This window comes from Myotis yumanensis, unplaced genomic scaffold, assembly GCF_028538775.1.
Source record: "Myotis yumanensis isolate MYYU_CA2020_CCGP unplaced genomic scaffold, mMyoYum1.0.hap1 SCAF_16, whole genome shotgun sequence".
In the NCBI taxonomy this organism is placed as follows: domain Eukaryota; kingdom Metazoa; phylum Chordata; class Mammalia; order Chiroptera; family Vespertilionidae; genus Myotis; species Myotis yumanensis.
The window spans coordinates 15,867,992-15,888,859 of NW_027223767.1; the positions used below are offsets into that span (position 1 = coordinate 15,867,992).

General features: G+C 47.7%; 2 protein-coding genes across 2 annotated transcripts in view; one reads left to right on the top strand and one right to left on the bottom strand.

The window, feature by feature from the left end:
* Positions 1-112: 112 nt before the first annotated feature.
* On the top strand, positions 113-18,207 carry CUNH17orf100 (chromosome unknown C17orf100 homolog). The gene is made up of 4 exons (XM_070393893.1): positions 113-1,012; positions 5,774-5,898; positions 16,139-16,289; positions 17,236-18,207. Exon 1 carries the CDS (start codon positions 360-362, stop codon positions 711-713), a length of 354 nt encoding a protein of 117 aa, XP_070249994.1. The 5' UTR covers positions 113-359; the 3' UTR covers positions 714-1,012; positions 5,774-5,898; positions 16,139-16,289; positions 17,236-18,207.
* The window catches only part of SLC13A5 (solute carrier family 13 member 5), a 34,835-nt gene continuing 31,344 nt past the window's right edge, over positions 17,378-20,868 (bottom strand). The window contains exon 11 of the mRNA XM_070393891.1: positions 17,378-17,609. Within this exon, the coding sequence (XP_070249992.1) occupies positions 17,484-17,609 (126 nt within the window). The 3' untranslated portion in view covers positions 17,378-17,483. The remainder of the gene's footprint in view (positions 17,610-20,868) is intronic.

The window sequence follows — 20,868 nt, forward strand, 5'->3', positions numbered from 1 at the left end:
GGGGCAGTGTGGGATGCGGGGGCGGGCACAGCCTAGCGTGGGAGCGGGAGGCTCCGCCCATCCCGGGCCCGCCCAGGCTCGCCCGGGCTCAGCTGACACGCCTGCGCGGACCCCCTAAAGGCGAGGGCGCGGTGCAGGACCCGGTATTTGCAAGGGAGAGAAAAGCCCGGCAGAACCCGGTGCCTGCATGCCATGGTGTTGGGCGCTCTCGTCCACCCTTGTGCCTGCGGTGACGTGACACGCCATTGTGACATCATCCCTTCCCTTGTGATGTAACCCAGAGGCGAGACTCTCGGGGAGTGTTAGGCTGTGGGGCCTCCCGAGGTCTCGTGGCCTCCCACCCGCTTTCCACCCGTAGAATGGCCTCACCCCTTCGGGGAAAGACCGCTTCGCCCCTGGTGGAAACCACCCGCTACAAGGAGACATCGACGGTCCGCGTGGAGACCTCGTCCCACCGCGTGGAGACCTCCTCCCGGCGGGTGCACACGTCTTCCCGGCAGGTGGAGACCACCCAGGTCCCCTCTGGGAAGCGGCTTCCTCGCATCCTCGAGGTGTCCTCCCAGCACGTGGAAACCTCCTCGCAGCGCACAGAAACGTCCTCCCGCCACGTCAGGGCCTCGTCCTTGCGCGTGGAGACGTCTCTGCACCGCGTGGAGAGCCCTCCCCGGAGGGACAAGACGGCAGCCAGCCAGAATGTAAAAATGTCCCGATGAAACACTTCCCAAAGGCCACGGAAGGGCCATGGCCCTCGGCCAGGACCACATTGCCTCCAGTTTGCAGCCACCAAGCTGCCAGGTGGACCAATCAGAGCAACCGCCTATACATCAGCCTAAGAAACGGCCAATCTGCAGTTTCCGGACTCAGCCAACATTTATTGCCCACGCTGCACCTTGGACCTTCCTGCCTTCGACCCAGGCAACTGTTTTAACTGGAAGCCAGCACAAGTGTCCAGGTCCATTCTCCTGTATAAATTGAGTTGATGGATAAGAGGCTGTTTGAACCTCTGAACCAGGTGAGTTTGAGATTCATAGTCCCTTCACTGCCTAGGGACTGGATGCAACCAGAAATGGTGCCAGTAGGGTGATTATATGCCTGCTAAAAACCTGAGGGGCGTGGAACAGACTTTCACTCGTTCAGTAATTGGCCTTTGTTTGTTTCAAAATAAGCAGGTTTTGGGTGTTTTTTTTTGTACTAAGCCCTGTACATGGTAACCCCAGCTGTACTTTTTAACATAGTTCTAATATAGTTAGAAATGAAGGTCACCAGTCAAGAATAATCTTAGAGCCCTAGCTGGTTTGGCTCAGTGGTTAAAGCATCGGCCTGTAGACTGAAGGGTCCCGGGTTCGATTCCAGTCAAGGAGCACATGCCTGGGTTGCAGGCTCGATTCCCAATAGGGGGTGTGCAGGAGGCAGCTGATCAATGATTCTCTCTCATTGATGTTTCTATCTCTCCCACTCCCTCCCTCCCTTTCTGCAATTAAATTAAAATTAACAAAGTAAGATATTTTCTTTAAAAAAAAAAAAAAGAATAATCTTAGAGCAGTGGTTCTCAACCTTCCTAATGCTGTGACCCTTTAATACAGTTCTTCATGTTGTGGTGACCCCCAACCATAAAATTATTTTTGTTGCTACTTCATAACTGTAATTTTGCTACTGTTATGAATCGTAATGTAAATATCTGATATGCAGGATGTATTTTCATTGTTACAAATTGAAGATAATTAAAGCATAGTGATTCATCACAAAAACAATATGTAATTATATATGTGTTTTCCGATGGTCTTAGGCGACCCCTGTGAAAGGGTTGTTCGACCTCCAGAGGGGTTGCAACCCACAGGTTGGCGACCCACAGGTTGAGAACCGCTGTCTTAGAGCCTTGGCTGGTGTTGCTCAGTGGGTTGAGCATCAAAGGGTCTCTGGTTCGATTCCCAGTCAGGGCACATGCCCAGGTTGCCAGTTCGATCCTTCGTTGGGATGTGTGCAGAGAATAATCTTAGAAGGGAAACTTGACCTGAGATATGAGGAGGTGGAGGGGAGGACATTTTGAGTACCTACTCTATCCCGGATGGTATTCTAGCACTAGAGCTATAGCAGAGAGCCAGATAGACAGGGTCTGGCTCTCCAGGAGAACAAGACAGTTCTCTATTGTAAGTAGCACTGTGGAGGAAATGAACCAGTAATGTGGCAGAGAATGGAGGTCAGTGGGCTCTTCAGATAGGACAGTCAGGGATGGCCTTGCTGACTAAGCACCATTGGAGCTGAGATTTCTGTGCATGAACACTGAGCCAGGCAAAGACCTGGAAAGAGTGTATTCTTGGCAGAGGGAACAGCAAGTGCAAAGAGTGGATGGGTGCAAGCTTGGAATGTTTAAGGACCAGAAAAACCCATGTGGCTGGAGTTTAACGAGGGAGTCATGGCATGGAAGAGAGGATGTTAGAGAAGTAGGCAGGAGCCGGTTCGTAGAGGTCTTATAAGCCAGGCGAGCAGGGGTTTTACCGTAAGGTCAATGGAGAGACGTAGGAGGGTTTTTAGCCCAAGAGTAACATGATGCAATTTATATTTTTAAAATATCCTGCCTTCTGTGTGTAGGATGCAGGCCCGTGGTTCTCAGCTGGGGGGTGGTTCTGTCCCCTCACAATGTCTGAAGACATTTTCGTTTGTCACAGTTTGGGCGGGGGATGGGGGAGAGTTTTGCTGCTGGCATCTGGTGGTTGGAGGCAAGGGATGCTGCTAAACATCCTACAGTTCATGAGACAGCCCCTCCCCACCATATACACCAAACAAAGAATTGCTTAGCCCAATATATCAATAGTGTGATATTGAGAAAACCTGATGATGTAGGGGACAAGCAAGAAAACAAGAACTCGTTAGGAAGCGAATGCCGTGGTCTAGTGAGAAATGATAGTGGCTCATACTAGGGTGGCAGGAGTGGAGCTAGAGAAAAGAGGCAGATTAGGGATGGGTTTTGGAGGCAGAGCTGACATGACCGATGGATATGGAGGTGAGGGAAGGAGGAATAGGAGAATCAAGGATGACTTCAGTTTGGGCTTGAGCAGTTTGTGGTACGGTGGTCTGGCCATTTATGAGAAATACCGGAGGAGGATCAGGTTTAGGAGGGAAAATCAGTTCCGTTTGGGCCGTGCTGAGTTTGAGATTCCTGTATAAGACCCAAATGGAGACATGGAGTGGCAGTTGAATGCAAGACGCTGGCTACCATGAGGGAGGTGAGGATTGGAAATATAAAATGTGGGCCGTGGCTGGTGTGGCTCAGTGGTTGGAGTGTTGGCCAGAGCACTGGGGAATCATGGGTTCAATTCCTGGTCAAGGGCAGGTGAGGATTAACAACAACAAAGAAATATAAAATGTGGGGTCATCAGTACACAGATGGTATTTAAAGCCGTACGACTGAGCAGCAATCTTCTGCCAGCCTGTCTCACTCATTTTATGCTGCCCGAGTGAATTTGAGATCTTTTTCTTCAGTTTTCCCTGAACACCTCTTCCCTCCCTCTCATCCCCACAGGGCCTGGCTTGACCTACCTAATTTTTCCTTGCCTATTGTCCTTTGGCAGCCACCCATAAGTGAGAACATTTGCACTAAAATGTTAGATAAATGCTTCAGGAAACTTGACTTTCACACGTCTTAAAACAAAGTATAAAAGTTCAAGTTTTGTGGGGGTGGAGGTGGGGCACATGGACATTAATGTGTAGTCCTAGCCCCAGGTTCTTATGGGATAGCTGAAGAACAACGAAATTGATCTATGGCAGTGGTTCTGAACTAGGGACAATTTTGCCCCACGATGGACACTTAGCAGTGTCTAGAGATATTTTTGTCACAGCTGTGGGGGTTGGATACTGCTGGCATCTAGTGGGTAAAGTTTTGGCTTGAGCAGTTTGGTATGTTGTATGCTACCAAACATCCTACAATGCACAGGTCACCCCCTACCCAGCCCCCGACAACAAAGAAACACTGGGTCCGAAATCTCTATAGGACCAAGGTCGAAAAACCCTGACGATTCTAAAGCATGATCCATTGAGGAAGCACCCCACTCATCATAGGATTATACTGTGGGAGAGGTTTAGAGGTAGTGACCTATGTCACATCTCAGGCAGGAGCTCTCAGAGGAGAGGGATATGTTGCCCTTTGAGGAGACCATACATCTCTGCTTTCAATAATTTATGTGATATTTACCCCAGGAGGAAGCTGATCCCCATCTAACAGGAGGTAATTGACCTTGATTCTGTGGGACCTTTTTGTGAGGTAGAGTACTAGCTGGTTCCAGACACTGTGCTAAGTCATCACCCACGTGACTTCATTTAATTACAGGGGAGGGCACTGGGCTGCCCAGTAGAATAGGGGCTCAGGCAAGAGGAAAGTTACAAACCCAGAGGCTCCCCTCATGCTCCTGCCTCATAAAACATCTGCTGTTAACTAATAATTAGACTTTGGCATTTTAGTCTTCAGTGAGCTTACTGGTTCTTGTAAATATGACAGACCATGTACATTATATACAAACACTCTCTTGATCAGTGTTTTTTTTGTGTTTGTTTTAAATGAATAAGGTGGTTGCTTTCTGTATCAATGGTTCTTTATTAATGTATATTACAAAAGTGATATGTGCTTAATGTAACAGATGAAATAATTCAAAGATGTGTAAAGAAAATGTAATAATTTGTCATCATCCCTTTCCATTTTCATCCTTTGGAAATAGTGTCAGCAACCTGGAGTATATCCTTCTAGACTGTACTGTGTTACCTGCTTTGATTCCCCCTTCTTAGTAGTACCTGTAAGACTGGTTGGAAGGTTACTGTGAAAAAGCCAAATGCTAGGTTTCTAGATAATTGATTCTCCTGGGAAGATACAGAACTATGGTACCTTCTTTCTTTTTGTTATCCTTGTTACCTAGGTTTCTTCCTCCAAATGTCATTTATCCATGTTTCAAAGCAAGAAAGTGTCAAAAAGACAAGAGACAGGAAAAAAAGGATGTTGACAAGATACATACTGGTTTACACATCAGATCCCACAGCTCAAGATGATCCTGTATATTAAAGCAGCTTATGTCTGTCCGACAGCTTATATCTGTCACAGTTTTAATGTACCTGCTGCGTTTGCTACGCATATTGTGTGTCAGCATTCTCCCCACAGAGTCCTCTCTCGAAAGCTTCAAAGGAGCCCAGGTGCTGTTGTACCTGTGACCTGGTATATAATGCTGAGCACTTGTGTGCAATGAAGAGCAGAGAGCAATACCGTCCCCTCCATTGCCATCCAAGAAAGCCGCTAATGGCTCCATCTACTAATCCCTCAGATTTGTTGAGCTAGGAAATAGCTGTCATTTGCCTTCGGTTGTTGCCAATCAGGTCACTTTGACAAATTAAATAAGTACAAGTCAGCACCTGTCATTCTCCCCATAATCCGTTCATTTACATATAAGCTGAGGGCAGCTTACAAAATTCACATCTATATTTGCTGTCAGTTGTTGAAAATGCTTCAAGTGAAAGACTGTTGTTAATAGAATACTCTTTCCCCAGATCACACAAGTCAGGGGAAGAACTAAGAGCCTGACCAGCAAGGTATTTGGCTCAAGTTCTCATTTAGATCTCCTAGGATTCCGGGTCCTCCATCCTTGCTATTGCTCCCATCCCAGTATGGCTAGTACCAGTGCCCAAGCCCTGGATAGTTGACCCAGCCTCCATGGTTCCACGTGCTTATATGGGTTCAACATGTTAATAGGCTGGGGAAAAAGTCACTGTTTAAACTTTTTTTTTTCCAAAATAGTTGACCTTCATGATACAGATGGAAAAACTGAAGTCCAGAGAAGCCAAAATAACTTGCCACCGCTATCCACTTGCAACCACTATTTACTGCCTCCCAGGATGGTTTCTTTTGATAACCATATAAAGGTAGGTGTAGTGTCCTTACGTTTAATTTACAGTGAGCATAATAGATGATACTAAAAATAGAAAAAGAAGAAATAGAGACTCTATTTATATGGAATCCTGCAAAGCACTGTCATTCCTGTGAGGCCCCAAAAACATCTCGTTAGTATTTGGAAGATCTGTTATCAGGTGCATAAACATTTAGCATCATCATTTCTGCTTGATAAATTGGCCCCTTTATCATTATAAAATGACTTTTTTGTATCCTCCTCTGAGGATACTTTTCCATTGATTTTTATTATTTTACTAGAGGCCCGATGCACGAAATTCATGCACGGGGGGTGGGGGTTGGGGGGGAAGGGACGGTCCCCGCCTCAGCCCAGCCTGCACCCTCTCCAATCCGGGACCCCTCGGGGGAATGTCTGACTGCCAGGATCAGACTTAAACCGGCAGTCGGACATCCCTCTCACAATCCAGGACCACTGCTCCTAACTGCTCACTTGCCTGCCTGCCTGATCGCCCCTTACTGCCCACCCCACCGGCCTGGTTGCCACCAACTGCCCCCCCCCCCCCCCCCCGCCGGCCTGGTCACCACTAACTGGCTCCCCGCCAGCCTGGTCACCTCTTACTGCCCCACATGCCAGCCTGGTCACCCCCATCTGGCTCCCCCACCAGCCTGGTCACCCCCCTCTGCCGGTCTGGTTGCCCTCAACTGCTCCCCCCCCCCCCCCCCCCCCCGGCAGGCCTGGTCGCCCCACGCAGCCTGCTGCTCAGTCGTTTGGTCATCCCTCACTAACCCCCTGCCAGCCTAGTCCCCCCACGCAGCCTGTTCAGTCGTCTGTTTGGTTGTGATGGTCGCTTAGGCTTTTATATAGAGAGATTTTTAAAAATATATTTTTTGATTTTAGAGAGGAAGGGAGAGTAGAGAGAGACATAGAAACATCAATGATGAGAGAGAATCATTGATCAGCTGCCTCCTGCATGCCCCCTACTGAGGATCGAGCCTGCAACCCTGGGCATGTGCCCTTGACCAGAATCGAACTCGGGACCCTTCAGTCCCCAGGCTGACGCTCTATCCACTGAGCCAAACCAGCTAGAGCTCCATTGATTTTTAGAGAGTGGAAAGGGGGAAGGAGGAGGAGAGAGAGGGAAAAAAAAAAGCCCCCACAAAACATCGACATGAAAGACACATCAATTGGTTGTCTCCCAGCTCTTAATCCCTTAACTGGGAATCAAACCCAGGATCCTTCGGTCTGACACTCTAACCACCGAGCAATCTGGCCATGGCTGAAGTGACTTTCTTGTTTCCCGATAATATTCTTTACTCTGAAGTCTATTCTATTTGATATTAACATAGGAACTCCAGTTTCCTTTTTAAAAAATCTTTATTGTTGAGAGTATTACAGATGTTCTCCTATTTCCCCCTATTGCCCCCCTCCACCTGGTTTCTGCCCCGCCCCATCCAGCTTTCTTTCTATTATTGTTAGGATGGCGCATCTTTCCCCACCCTTTTACTTTCAGCCTACTTGTATCTTTATATTTAAAATGGATTTGTTGTATTATATAGTTGGATCTTGGTGCCTTTTAAATCCAACCTAATAATTTTTGCTAATATGGGAACCTTTATACAATTTATGTTTTCTGTAATTATTGATATAGTTGGGCTTAAATTTAGCTGTTTGTTTTCTATTTGTTCGCTCTAGTCTTTGTTTCCTTTTCTTTTGTATTAATTTAATATTTTTTAATTAGTTCATCTCCTTTATTGGCTTATTTACTCTTTTTGTTTTATCTTAGTAGTTTCAGTAGGGTTTATAGTATACATTTTTAACATCATATTCTACCTTCACATGATGTTATGTTACTTGACATCTATAATAATAAAAGTGTAATATGCAAATCAACCAAACGGCCGAACAGTGGAACAACCGTCGGACTACCATCCTATGACACCCACTGGTGCCAGGCCAGCCAAGGTGGGTGTGATTGGTGGGAACATGGCCATCGCCCCATGATTGCCCGGCAGAAGGAGGCCCAGGCCACCAACCGGTGGGCTGTGGCGGGTGGGCAGAGCATTGGGCCTCCCTCTTCGGGGGTCCCAGACTGTGAGAGGGCACAGGCCGGGCTGAGCCCCGCCCCCCCCCCCCCCCCCCAACCACCCAGTGCATGATTTCATGCACTGGGCCTCTAGTATAGTACAAGAACCTTACAAACGTATACTTCCATTTTTCCTGACCTTTTTTCTATTGTTGTCATACATGTTATAAACCTCACAGTACACTGTTAGCATATTTGCTTTAAACAGTTGATTAGCTTTTAAAGAAATTTAAATAATTTTTTTAAAGCTCTTTATTCACATAGTTAGCAATTTTGGTACTCTTAATTTTGTGTAGACCCAGATTTTCATCTGGTAGCATTTTCCTTCTGCTTCAAAGACTTTTTTTTAAATCCTCACCTTTGAATATGCATCATTGATCTTAGAGAGAGGGGAAGGGAAAGAGAGAGAGAGGGATCACTTGGTTGCCTCCCACATGTACCCTGACTGGGGATTGAACTTGCAACTTAGGTATGTGCCCTGACCAAGAGTCAAACCTGCAACCTTTTGGTGTATGGGATGACACTAAACAAACTGAACCATACCAGCCAGGGTTCAAAGACTTTCTTAGTCATTTCTTCTAGTATAGGCTTGCCGATGATGAATTCTTTCAATTTTTGTATGTTCAATGAAGTCTTGATTTTGCCCTCATTTTTGAAATACAGTTTTTCTGGGTAAAGAATTCTTATATTATTTTCCTTTTAATACTTAAAAAGTGTTAATTCCACTGCTTTCTGACTTGCATTATTTCCAACAAGAAATCTTGCTCTATCCTAATCTTATTCCTCTGTACAAAGGCTTCTGTATGACTTCATTGACTGTGTCTGTATATCATTAGTTTTAAGCAATTAGATTATGATGAGCCTTTGTGTGGTTTTCTTCATGTTTCTTGTACTTGGGCTTCATTGTGTTTTTAGGATCTGTGGTTTTATAGTTGTCATTAAGTTTGGAAAATTTTGGGCTTTTATTCCTTAAAATATTTTTTCTGCCACACTATCCTAATGTATTCCAATTAAAGGTATATTAGGCCACTTAATGCTGTCCCACAGCTTACTAATGTTCTCTTTCTTTTTTCCTCAGTTTTTTATCTCTGTATTTTACTGTACAGTTTCTATTGCTATGTCTTCAAGTTCACTACTCTTTTATCTGCAAGTTTAATTTGTCATAAGTACCATCCAGTGGTATTTTTTTTAAATCTGAATAACCTCTCATAATTCATTTTGTGTCTTTTTCATATTTTCCATATATCCTTTTTATATCTATCAGACATATTCCTTTCCTCTATTTCTTGAACATATGCAACATAGTTACAATAGCTATTTTATTGTCTTTGTCTACTAATTCTATTATCTGTGTTATTTCTGGGTCAGTTTTCATTGATTGATGATTTTCTTCATTATGAGTTGTATTTTTCTGTTTCTTTGCATGCCTGGTAATTTTTGTTTCCAGACCAGACAAATTAATTTTACCTGGTTGAGTGTTGGATATTTTCATATTCTTATAAACATTCTTAAAATTTGTTCTAGGACACCCTTAAGTTACTTGGAAACAATTTTATTCTCTTCAGGTCTTGCATTTAAATTTTGTTCATTGGGGCCCTGGCTGGTCTGGCTTAGTGATAGAGCATCAGCCTGTGCACCAACAGGTTGCTTCTCAGTCAAGTGGATTGATTCTCAGTCAAGCACGCGTACCTGGGTTGCAGGTTCGATCCCTGGCCCCAGTCAGGGAGGGTGTGGGAGGTAACCAATCCATGTGTATCTCTCACATTAATGTTTCTCTCCCCTCCCCCCAGATAAATAAATAAAAGGATTTTAAATTTTGTTCAGTAGGTCCAGAGTAGTGTTAAATCAAAGGCTGATTGTTTCACATTACTAAGGCAAAACTCTCCTGAATACTCTGATATTATGGGGTTTTCCACCTTGGCTGGTGGGAATAGGCACGATCCTCAGCATTATGTGAGCTTTGGGGAGTGTTCCTTCTCCTTTCAGGTACTTTTTTTTTTCCTGTCCTCACATGGATGTGATAATCAGTACTCAGCTGAATACTCAGGGGAACCTCTGCTCATCTCCAGCCCTCTCTCTGTGCAGCTCTCTCTCTTGGTACACTGGTTCATGGGTTGACACTCAACCACTGAGCCACACAGGTCGGGCTCTTTGTCTTCTTGAGGTTTGAATCATTTAAGTATTCTGAGTACAAATTCTCATTTGCATTGCAAACATATTCTCAAAGTTTGTGGCTTGGGGAATGATTAAATTTTTAATTATTTTTTTAAGTTTCAAAAGACAGTTACTCAATTCCTGCCCTGTGCCAGGTATTCAGGAAAAGTAAGCACTTTTTGGCCTTTATCTTACCTGGTTTCCTTCTCTCGTTTCATTTCTTAATGGCAGCAACGTGTTTCTGTCTTAATAGACTGCTATCCCCATGGCTTTTAAGCTTCCAGTCAAAACCATTAAATACTGGTGAGCTCAATTTAGTGGGTCACAATTAGCATTTTTAAAAATAAAATAGAACAGAGCAGAAAATATCAGAGTAAATCACACCATTAACACATTAAGCACCCAGTCAGTTACAGTGACTGACACTATACTTTCCGTCTGAAGACAAAACAGGCTGGGCGCTTAACGGAATGAATGGAGGGAGGGGAATGCTTAAGACAGTTTATAACTCCGTGTCAAAGTGCTTTTTTCTTTCTTTTTTTCTCGGTAAGAGAACATTTATTGGGTAAATTCCAGAGGTAGAAAAAGTAATTCCTGGAAGAAATGGGCTTAGGAAGCAAGTTATAGAGGTAAAGGAAGGCGCTTGGGAGTGAGGGAGCTAATGGTTAAGTGCCTGGGTGTGGAGGGGAAGGGGAGGGGAAGGAAAAGGTGGGGGTGTGCCCCTGGGAGGCAGAGCCCACTGGGTCCTCTGTCCTAAGGGTTTTAAGGGTGGAGATTTTAGGGGAGGTTCCAGGGGAAGATCTCAATAGAATACCCAGTAGCTTTCCAGGTATGTCCATTCAGGGTTGTGGTCTCTATTGATTGATTGGCCGGCACCAGGGCAGGGGGTCATTATGCCACGCAGCTAGTCCTGAGGTCAGCAGTGGCTGGTTTTGTTGCTTTTCTGGGCCTGGAGCTGAAGTACAACTGAGGCCTAGATGTTATTCTAGGAAAGGTCAGGGGGTCCAGCTATATGCTAGGGGAGGAAAGGTATTTCAATCTCATGGCAAAGGAAGAGGCTTTTACCTGGTCAATTCAACAAGTACCTATTGGCAAGGACATTGTATAGGAAAAGAGAATGGTTAGATAAGAAAAAAGTTCTGGTTAAGAATTATTACATTTATTGAAAGACAGATAAAGGCCGTTGGGTCCCTCCCAAAGCTGAGCACATAGGTAACTGATTTCTCAGAAGTCTTATTACCATGAAAATTCACCAGAAAATTGCTTAAGCATTTTGTCAGAAATATATTTGATTCCCAAGAAGAGGTTTGTGGATTACATCCCCAAAACATCCCTGACCCAGCCCAAGTGCAGGGCAGTATTTTCTTTTACAATATAAAGGTGTTTCGTGCACACGTTTCAGTACGAATGTACTCTGACTTGCTGTAAGCTTTATTCTTTCCTGTGCACCACTGTGAAGAGGTTTGAATTCCTTAGAGCTGAGATCTGATCAAGGCCTGGAGGATATGAGAACCTGCCCTTGTCTGCAGAAAACCTCTGTCTTTGCAGATCCCTAGGGGACATTGTCCTGGATGTCTTTACTCGCCTTCATATCTGTTGGTTTCAGAGGGCTGATCAGAGCTTTGTCCTTTGTAGAGCAGGCCTGCTTTTTGCCTGATAATGAGAATTCATTTGCAAAAGGGCCCGGATGCTAAAATAAAACCCTTGAAAACCATCAATCTATTCTAATATCTTTGTTTTACTTAATGAGAAAGCTGAGGCCCAGAGTGAGAGCACCTTGTTGGTCACTGAATATTTATTCAGTGTGTATTGGGGGGAAATGCAGCTAGCCCACAAATGTGTAATTTCACCGCTGTTTTACTTACGCTGTAGTGCAGCGGTTCTCAACCTGTGGGTCGCGACCCCTTTGGCGGTCGAACGACCCTTTCACAGGGGTCGCCTAAGACCATCCTGCAATCAGATATTTACATTACGATTCATAACAGTAGCAACATTACAGTCATGAAGTAGCAACGAAAATAATTTTATGGTTGGGTCACAACATGAGGAACTGTATTTAAAGGGCCAGAAGGTTGAGAACCACTGCTCTAGTGGGTGTTTAACAATGTTTCAGTGCACTGGTTTAAAGAAAACATGAGCAGTTAGCCTTCAGTGTGGCCGAAGGTGTGACAGGGACATGGTGCACACTGACTGGAATTGGGGAACTAGGGAACCAACTCAGTAATGTCTCGTGAACTTCAGGAGAAAATCTGGGGCTGTGACACCAATTCTGTGGGTTGCAATCAGCCTTTTTCTTTTTTTAAAAATATATTTTATTGATTTTTCACAGAGAGAAAGGGAGAACGATAGAGAGTTAGAAACATCGATGAGAGAGAAACATCAATTCAGCTGCCTCCTGCACACACCCTGCTGGGGATGTGCCCACAACCAAGGTACATGCCCTTGACAGGAATCGAACCTGGGACCCTTGAGTCCGCAGGCCGACGCTCCATCCACTGAGCCAAACCGGTTAGGGCAGCCTTTTTCTTATTATTGAAATAAAATAGAAAAATGTAGAGTCTATCAGAGTGCTCACACACATTAAAGATAAGAATGGCTTTGTGAGAACTTCGTGTATAGTTACCGTGTGAAATATATTCATACTGGGAGACACTGTCAAAACAGTTGGAGAAAGTGCATGTCTGAGGTCTCATGGCCGTCTTCACGTTGGTGCCATGACACTCAGTGGACAGCAGAGGTCAGACCACCCTTGCACAGCAGTGAAGGCTGATTCTTGGACGACCAGAAACCTAGGCCGAGAGCCAAGCAGGACAGAGGCCCGAGGGGACAGTTGTTGACAGAAGATCCCACTCACTTGCCCGCAGGAATGACAGCTTCTGAGGGAACTCTCCAGATGGCTTTGCTGCGGCTACTTTGCATTCTCCGTACTGGACTAGGTTCTGGTCTCTGACTTTCAAACACCCTGGGGGTGCTTCCCGGGCCTTGTTTTTCTCAGACCAGCTTCCTCTGATTCAGGAGCGGGCCCTGGCCATGCCGGTTCCTCTGGGGAAATCGAAGCATCTCCATGTGGCATGCCCACGTCGGTTTAGGCGCAGTGGTTCTCAACCTTCCTAATGCCGCGACCCCTTAATACAGTTCCTCATGTTGTGGTGACCCCCAACCATAAAATTATTTTCGTTGCTACTTCATAACTGTAATGTTGCTACTGTTATGAATCGTAATGTAAATAACTGATATGCAGGATGTACTTAGGCGACCCCTATGAAAGGGTCGTTTGACCCCCAAAGGGGTAGCGACCCACAGGTTGAGATCCACTGATTTAGGGGGACTCCTGTGCTTTATATTCACTTCCTAAAGGAGCTTTGACACCTGCGAGCAGTAAACATGCACCGAGCACTGACTTTCCCCTGGACACTGTTGGAAGCACTACATTCTAATCCACGCATCCGGGGGACCGTGGGGCAGAGAGAACTTAAGTGTCTTATCCAGGGTTACCTGTTAGGGAGGAGCAGAGCCAGGATTCAAACCCAGGCTGGCTCTTAACCACTCGTCTGCTGGTAGGAGAGGAATAGGTAGCTGTTCCCCTAGTAATGTATCTATGTTAAAGGCTAGTGAGGCTGCAGGGTGTTCAGGAGAAATCCTGGAGACCCCAGAAGAGCAGGGATGTTAAAGCCTGAGACAGGAAAACAAGGTGGGCCCGCTGCCCTCCGCTGTCTGAAGGAAGCCTCAAGAGCAGGATGAGAATCAAAGGGTAAAAAGCTGCAAGGAGCCGAAACTGGTTTGGCTCAGTGGATAGAGCATCGGCCTGTGGACTGAAAGGTCCCAGGTTCGATTCCGGTCAAGGGCATGTACCTGGGTTGCGGGCACATCCCCAGTAGGAGATGTGCAGGAGGCAGCTGATCGATGTGTCTCTCTCATCGGTGTTTCTTGACTCTCTATCTCTCTCCCTTCCTCTCTGTAAAAAATCAATAAAATATATTTTTTAAAAAAAAGCTACAAGGAGGCGCATTTGGGCTCAGCAGAAGGAAGATTTTCTTAAACGTATTATGAGATCTATAGCCAAACACAGAAAACCCAGCCCCATTGAAGTCCCAACACTGTCCCACGTCTGTGTCCGACCTCCAAGGAAAGCTTTTCTAACCGTGGAGCCAGCCCCACCATGGACTAGGCTGCCTGCCCGCCGTGCAGTAGTGCGCTGTCTCCCTGAGCAAGGACAGGTGGAGGCCAGGCCACCACTGGGGAAGAGATGCCTGTTGGGCAGGAGGGCGCAGGAAGCCTGAGGTCTGAGCGGGGAAAGGAGAAGAAAGAAGTGGGAAGTCCGTGGGGCACCTGTCCCTCTCCTGCTACATCTCCCCTGTTCCCAGCCTGGACTCCTTCTTCCCCATCCAACCCTATCCTACCCCTAAGCCATGCTTCATCTTATTTTATTCTCTCCCAGACTTCCTCCAAGAGCTGTCTGCCCTTGCTGCTTAAGCTTCCCCACCTGATGTCATTGTCTACCCTTGCAGCCTCGCTGCACCAAAGCTGTCCTTGCCAAGGTCTATTCCTACTGTGCCCAGTCTTAACTCCAGTGGCCTCTTCTCAGCCCCGTCCTCACCGACCCTTCTGTAGCATTTGAAACTGGGAGCCATCCTCTCCTTGAAATGTTCTCCTCCGGTGGTTCCCATGCGCCTGCCCTGCAGCCCAGTCTCCTATCCCTCCACCCCACCCCTGATGCCTTCTCCACCTTGCTGGCCTTCCTGCTAATCATTAAATAGGCCAATTTTAACCCTGTGTTTGCACTTTCCATGCGTGCTGCCTAGAATGTTCTCCCCCAGATTCTTTTAATGATGTTTGCCTCTTCACATCATTTAGATGTTAAATCAGATATTGATTTTACTGATTAAATACCCCTTCCTACTCCCCCACCTTCATCACTCTTATCCACTAACCCTTATTATATATTTCTCCAGTGTGAATTTATTTTGTCACTTGTCTGTTGTCTATTTTCCCCATTGGAAGGACACAGACCTTGACTCGTCACTGTATCCCCCAGAACCTGCAAGAGTGCCTAGCACAGAGCAGGTGTGCAGTAAGTGTTTGTGATACGAGCAAACTAAGGAATGAATGAACGGTCACGGTCAGTTTCAGGACCCTCAACCTTTGAATCAGGCTGAGACCACCACTGCACTCTCCTCAGAGGTCTGGGCAGGATGGGTCGTTGGCAGGCCCCCAGGTGAGAAGCTGGGAAGGCTGAGGCGGACTCCTGCACTTGCCCCTGGCCCCTGATGTTCCCTTTTCCAGGTAAAATCCTGCTGTTCTCAAGGCCCTGCTCCATTTCTACCTCCCCAGGGAGCCTTGCTGGACCCTCCACCCCATCCTGAGCCCACTTCCTGGGTGTTCTCACTCCCCAAGGCTGCAACCTTTTCACAGCACCCACGTGATCCCTCCTTGAATTATTCTTCCTTGTTTACTCCTGCCTCTCCCTGAGACTGAAAGCACGTCAAGGGCAGGGACCATGATGAAGCCTCTGTGTTCAGTCCTGTGCATGGATTGAATGAACAAGGTTAGGCTTGTCTGGACACAGGCATGGCCACTGCATGTCCTCAGCCCCTGTGAGGCAGGGACGTGGTTTCTCTGGAGCACCATTAAGGGCATGTTTGGAGAGCCAGACAGGCTTTGAATAAGAATTGTTTGGTGACACATGCTCATTCATGCCCTGTGGTCTCTTCCCTTGTCATTCACCCTCGAGTTAGTGAGTTCTCAGTCACTGCCACTGCGGGGACGGCCACTAGAAACGAGGGGAAGAGGGAGAACTGGTGGTTCAAGTTCAGAATCCCAGCTGTGCCTCCTGGGGAGCAGGCCAGGAGGGGAGCCCCACGACTCCTTCCTTTGCCATCAGTCTGTTCTAAAGTGCCTTCACCCCAGGATGCCCCAGCTGGGAGCCCAGACTTCAGCTGGCTTACACAGAGTGCTGCGCTCCCAAATAGCAACACATTTCAAAGCCTGAAACATCACTTTATCCCTTTTCTTAAAGGAGGACCCGACTCCACCGTGTCTGTTCTGGTTTGGCTCCGTGAGGTGTGACATTGGAGTGACCCAGCGAACATCACCCAGACGCCCCAGGACCCCAGGGCAGCTGCCTAGGTGGGCAGGCTTGGCCAGGACTGTCTCCCCACCAGTCTGAGGTCTGTGGGTTAGGCCTCTTGGTTAGAGAGCTCCAGACGGGGAGCGGCAGGGAGGCCCCTAGGGAAGACAGGAGTGTCTGTGTGGCCAGCGGGCGCCGAGGACCACCGGTCACCAGCAAGGGTGGGGCTGCCGGGCATCCAGGCGGCTGTTTTGTGTCATTGTTAATTTCATACGGATAGTGTTATTTTCTGCTTTGTGCACATATCATAAGGATCCTTAAATGCTATTATTTAGCCTTCGTATTCCCTATTTTAAACAACATTCCCGGTGCCCATTGACCATAACGGGTAACACTGCGCTCATCATCTCTGATGTACAAGCCTGTCATTTTTCTGTTGAATTATTTCCTTGCAACACATTCCAAGAAGTGGAATTACCACAGAATGAGAGATGAGCGTTTTAATAGCGCTGGAGCCGTATTGCCCAATTTCTTGCCTAAAAGGCCAAGCTAATTTACAGGGCCACGGGCGGTGTGTTTAAGCTGGTTTTACCACAGGCTGGCAGCTGAGATGGTATCATTTGGTTAATGGGTGCTAATTTAGTAGGCGTAAAGTGGCACACCGGCTCCTCTAATTGCGATTCCCTGATTGCAGCCAGGATGAGTGTTCTGGGCGCTGGTCTCCTCCTGGGAGTTCACTCCTGGGATGGCCTCCCTGCCTGCACTGGGCCTCAGCCTGTCCCTCTCCCCACCTCTGCCCTTGCTGTGTGTCATCTTGCTCCCTCTCTCTAAGCCTGTCCGTCTGCCATGGTCTTCCAGCTTCTGATTCGGGGACTTCCTCTGATTTCTAACTGGGCAGGCACGTGGCTGGTTTGTGGTGGTCCTGGACAGGCCCTGACAAGCTGCTGGCTAGACCCCTGGCCTAGAGGGCCTCTCTCCCCCACCGAACTCATATGGGCCCCTTTCTTCCTCTGGGGGCTCTTCAAGAACCCCTCTTATCTCTTCAGGTGGCCTCATCTGGGCTGATCTCCCGAGAAATGGCGGGAGTGACCAGGCTGTCCCTCAGTGACCCCCGCCAATGAAGTGTTCCCAGCTCTCCACCTTCAGGACAAATGGACCTGCTTGTCCTGCAGTGGGGGATGTGGGTCCCCAAAGTCCAGATGTGGATAGCAGAGGGGCCCACAGCGGTGACCGCAGCTCAGCCTCTCTTCCTGCTCCGAGCCCCTGGCCCGAGGTGGCAGAAAGAGCTCCCTTCTCAGGCGGAACCCACTTGTCCCGGTGGATGCAGTGGATGCACGGCCACCAGCACTCCATGGTGCGGCAGGGACAGAGCGGGCTGGCGCACTGCCCACTTCCAGCGGCGTTGAAGGTTCCGAGGCACCTGGGGAGATTTCAGGAAGACTTCAGAAAGGCAGCTGACCTCGCGGGAAGTCGGCGCAGATGCACGTGGGAGCCTGTGGCCGGCGAGTTGCCGACTCCGGGCACTGGACCTGCTGCGCGTCACTGAGGCAGACGGTCTCCGCTGTCACCTCGCAGATACCATGGACCTTGCAATTGGAGGCTGTTCAAAGCTAGAAACTCAGACTTCGAGTTCTAGCTTCTCATTTTATTTAGACCATTTTTAACACTCATCTCTTTTAAAAATGATTATAAAGTAGTGCATGCCTATTCTAAAATATTTGGAAATACAGAAAGACGAAAATATATAACCCTGTAAGGTCACCAAAGATAACTGCTGCTATATTTCCACCTCCACTTTTTTCCTGTGGTCGTGTATGTTTTTATTATCATAAAAACACATATAATTTGTATCTGTTTTATTCACTTTAAATATAAGCATTTTCAACATAAAAAATGTTCTTTATAAACACTTCTAATGAGTGCCTAAGTGTGTTCTGAGTGGATACACCATGAATACTTACTGTTACCTAAATATTGGGCATTTTATATTTTCAGTTCTTCGAGAGCATAAAAACACATTGAAGTAAACATCCTTTAAACATACATCTTTGTCCACAGTTTGACTTTTCCCTTAGGTTCGATTCCTACTCCTAGGATATAAGCTTGTTCTGCGTGTGTATTTCTACTTTGTTTCCCAGAGGCTGAACTACTGCTTGCCCACCTTACAACACAACCAACTACACCAAAAAATACCACTTTAAAAACCTTTACCGATTTGAAAGGCGATTAGACTATCGATTCCTTTTACCAGGTGAAGGGAGACTTGGTGAGGGAAAGGGACATGCCTAGGGTCACCGTAGGAGTGTGTGACCTCATTCCACCCTCAGGACAGCCTGTACTCATAGTGGAGGAGCTGAGTCACATCGACAAGGTCACCTGCCCAGACCCACACTCAGCTCACCAGCCGAGAGGCCTGAGTGTGACCCATGTGGGCCACCCCAGGTCCCATGTACTCAGAGCTGCTGTTCCCAAATAGGTGCTGAAAGGTGGTTTGGGGCCAAGAGATGAAGGGACTTGGGTTTGGATTTACCCTGTAGGCAGAGGGGCGCCATGAAGCATCAAAGCTGTGTTTTGCAAAGATGTTTTTGGTGGACTGGCCGGGGGAGGCTGGAGGGAGGGCGGCCAGTTGGGGAGATACGACATGCAGATGATGTGAACAACAAAGAGACTGCCCAGACGCGTGTGGGCTGTGGGCTGTGGGCAGTCAGGAGCGTCAGGGGTCCAGGGAGGCCTCCCGCTGTGTCCTTTCCACTTGGCAAGGGCCATGTTTATCTGCTACACGTCAGGCAAAACCTGTGCCAACCACCAAAGACTCCACCTCAAGTCTAGCAAATAAGAGAGAGGACGGTATGGATTACGTTATATTTAAAACAAGCCCACACAATGCCTGTAATTTTTTATCCTGACTCCGTAATTATAGCTCGAGACCAGTTAGATCATAGTTATCCCTACACTGACCTGCTGTTGGGACACGTGGAATTAAAGGCTTTGCCGCGCGAGATTCTATTTTGGATGCCGAGCACTGGCAGGTAACGGGCCTTTGGCAAGGCCCATCTTGTTGGCGGTCCTCCTGGGCAGCCTGCATCAAGGCCAAATCAGCACCGGCGCTCGAGGAGACCACCGGTGCTGTGAACAGTTGGGGTGCTGCAGCTTCATCCTGCGGAGTGGGAGTCTGGAGATCAGAGGAAGCGCCATCCCTGGAGCAGGCCAGCCTCCCGGGTCAGTCCCATCTCAGAGCCTCGGCCTCCTCCCCAACTAACTGGGATCAGATGAGCCAAGCCCTGGCTGTTGGGGTACACTTGTCACAGACAGGCTGGCATTGCCCAAATTCAGAAGAGAAAAAGACAAAGGAGCCAGGCTTACGCAGACAACCCCTGTGACAACCAAGCCTGGGTCAAGGCAGGCAACCCTCCCATTGGGATGCACCCCTTCCTGTCCAGGGACCCACCAGAGAATGCTACCTCCCCATAAAGACACCCCTGACAGCAACGGTGGGCTTGGGTGTATAGACCACCGTCCCTTCCTCCACGGGCTCTCCCACGACCAGTCCTGCCTCCTGTGGAGGAGAGAGAACGCATCTCTTTATCAGCAAACTGCAGGAGACCTTGTGCACACGTCTCATTTACTCACATCACTCCTGCCGAGTCATGCGACCACTGTTACCATGAGCACATGGAGCTCAGAGAGGTGAAGCGGGGGGCTCAAGGCCAGCCAGCTTGTACGCGAAGGAGTAGGAGCTGGAATCCCATTGTTCAAAGCACACGGCTCATCCACAGACAACTGGACTGAAAACACCAGTCCCACACTCGGCTGCTGGGGCAACTCGCTAAGCAGTTGGACCTAAGAAAGCCCAATCCAAGTACCTATTTCTTTTTTTTAAATATATTTTTATTGATTTCAGAGAGGAAGGGAGAAGGAGAGAGATAGAAACATCAACGATGAGAGAGAATCATTGACTGGCTGCCTCCTGCACACCCCACACTGGGGATCAAGCCTGCAACCCAGGCATGTGCCCTGACCAGGAATCAAACCATGACTTCTTGGTAATCAAACTGTGACCTCTTGGTTCATGGGTCGATGCTCAACCACTGAGCCAGGGCGGCTGGGCCCAAGTACCTATTTCTTAGCACAACTCTCCTGCTGCACACAGCTCCCCTGGCCTCAGCCACGGCCAGGACAAGCCAGCCAGTGTCCTTTGCAGACCCTTATTCTTATGTCCCCACAAGGAACGGATGGGTCCCTCCCCAACACCTGATGCATCTTACACTCACTTCTATTTTAACATTTAAGATGTGGTCACCACTCACATGACTGTCCTGCTGGACCTCTCAGGGCAGGGCCTGTGTCCTGTGTCTCTATTACGAGTTTGACACCCAGCACATAGTAGGGGCTTACTGTTTGTAATAAGAAAAAAAAGGAGACTCTGAAAAACTCATATTCATCCTTCAAAGCTCTGATTACACAAGACCCTGGAGCCTTTCCTGGTTGGCAAGGGCCGAGTTAACCTGTCCCCCCTGTACAACCTGGAGGAGGCCTGCCTCACCCTCAGGGGCAGGGACAGGACCTGCTTCTTCCCGGGACCCATTCAGCACAGACCAGGCCCCCATGGGCAGTCAGTAAAGGCAGAACTGGATTGGCCTTTGCATCTGACACCAGAGGAAGGGCACCATGACCGGACT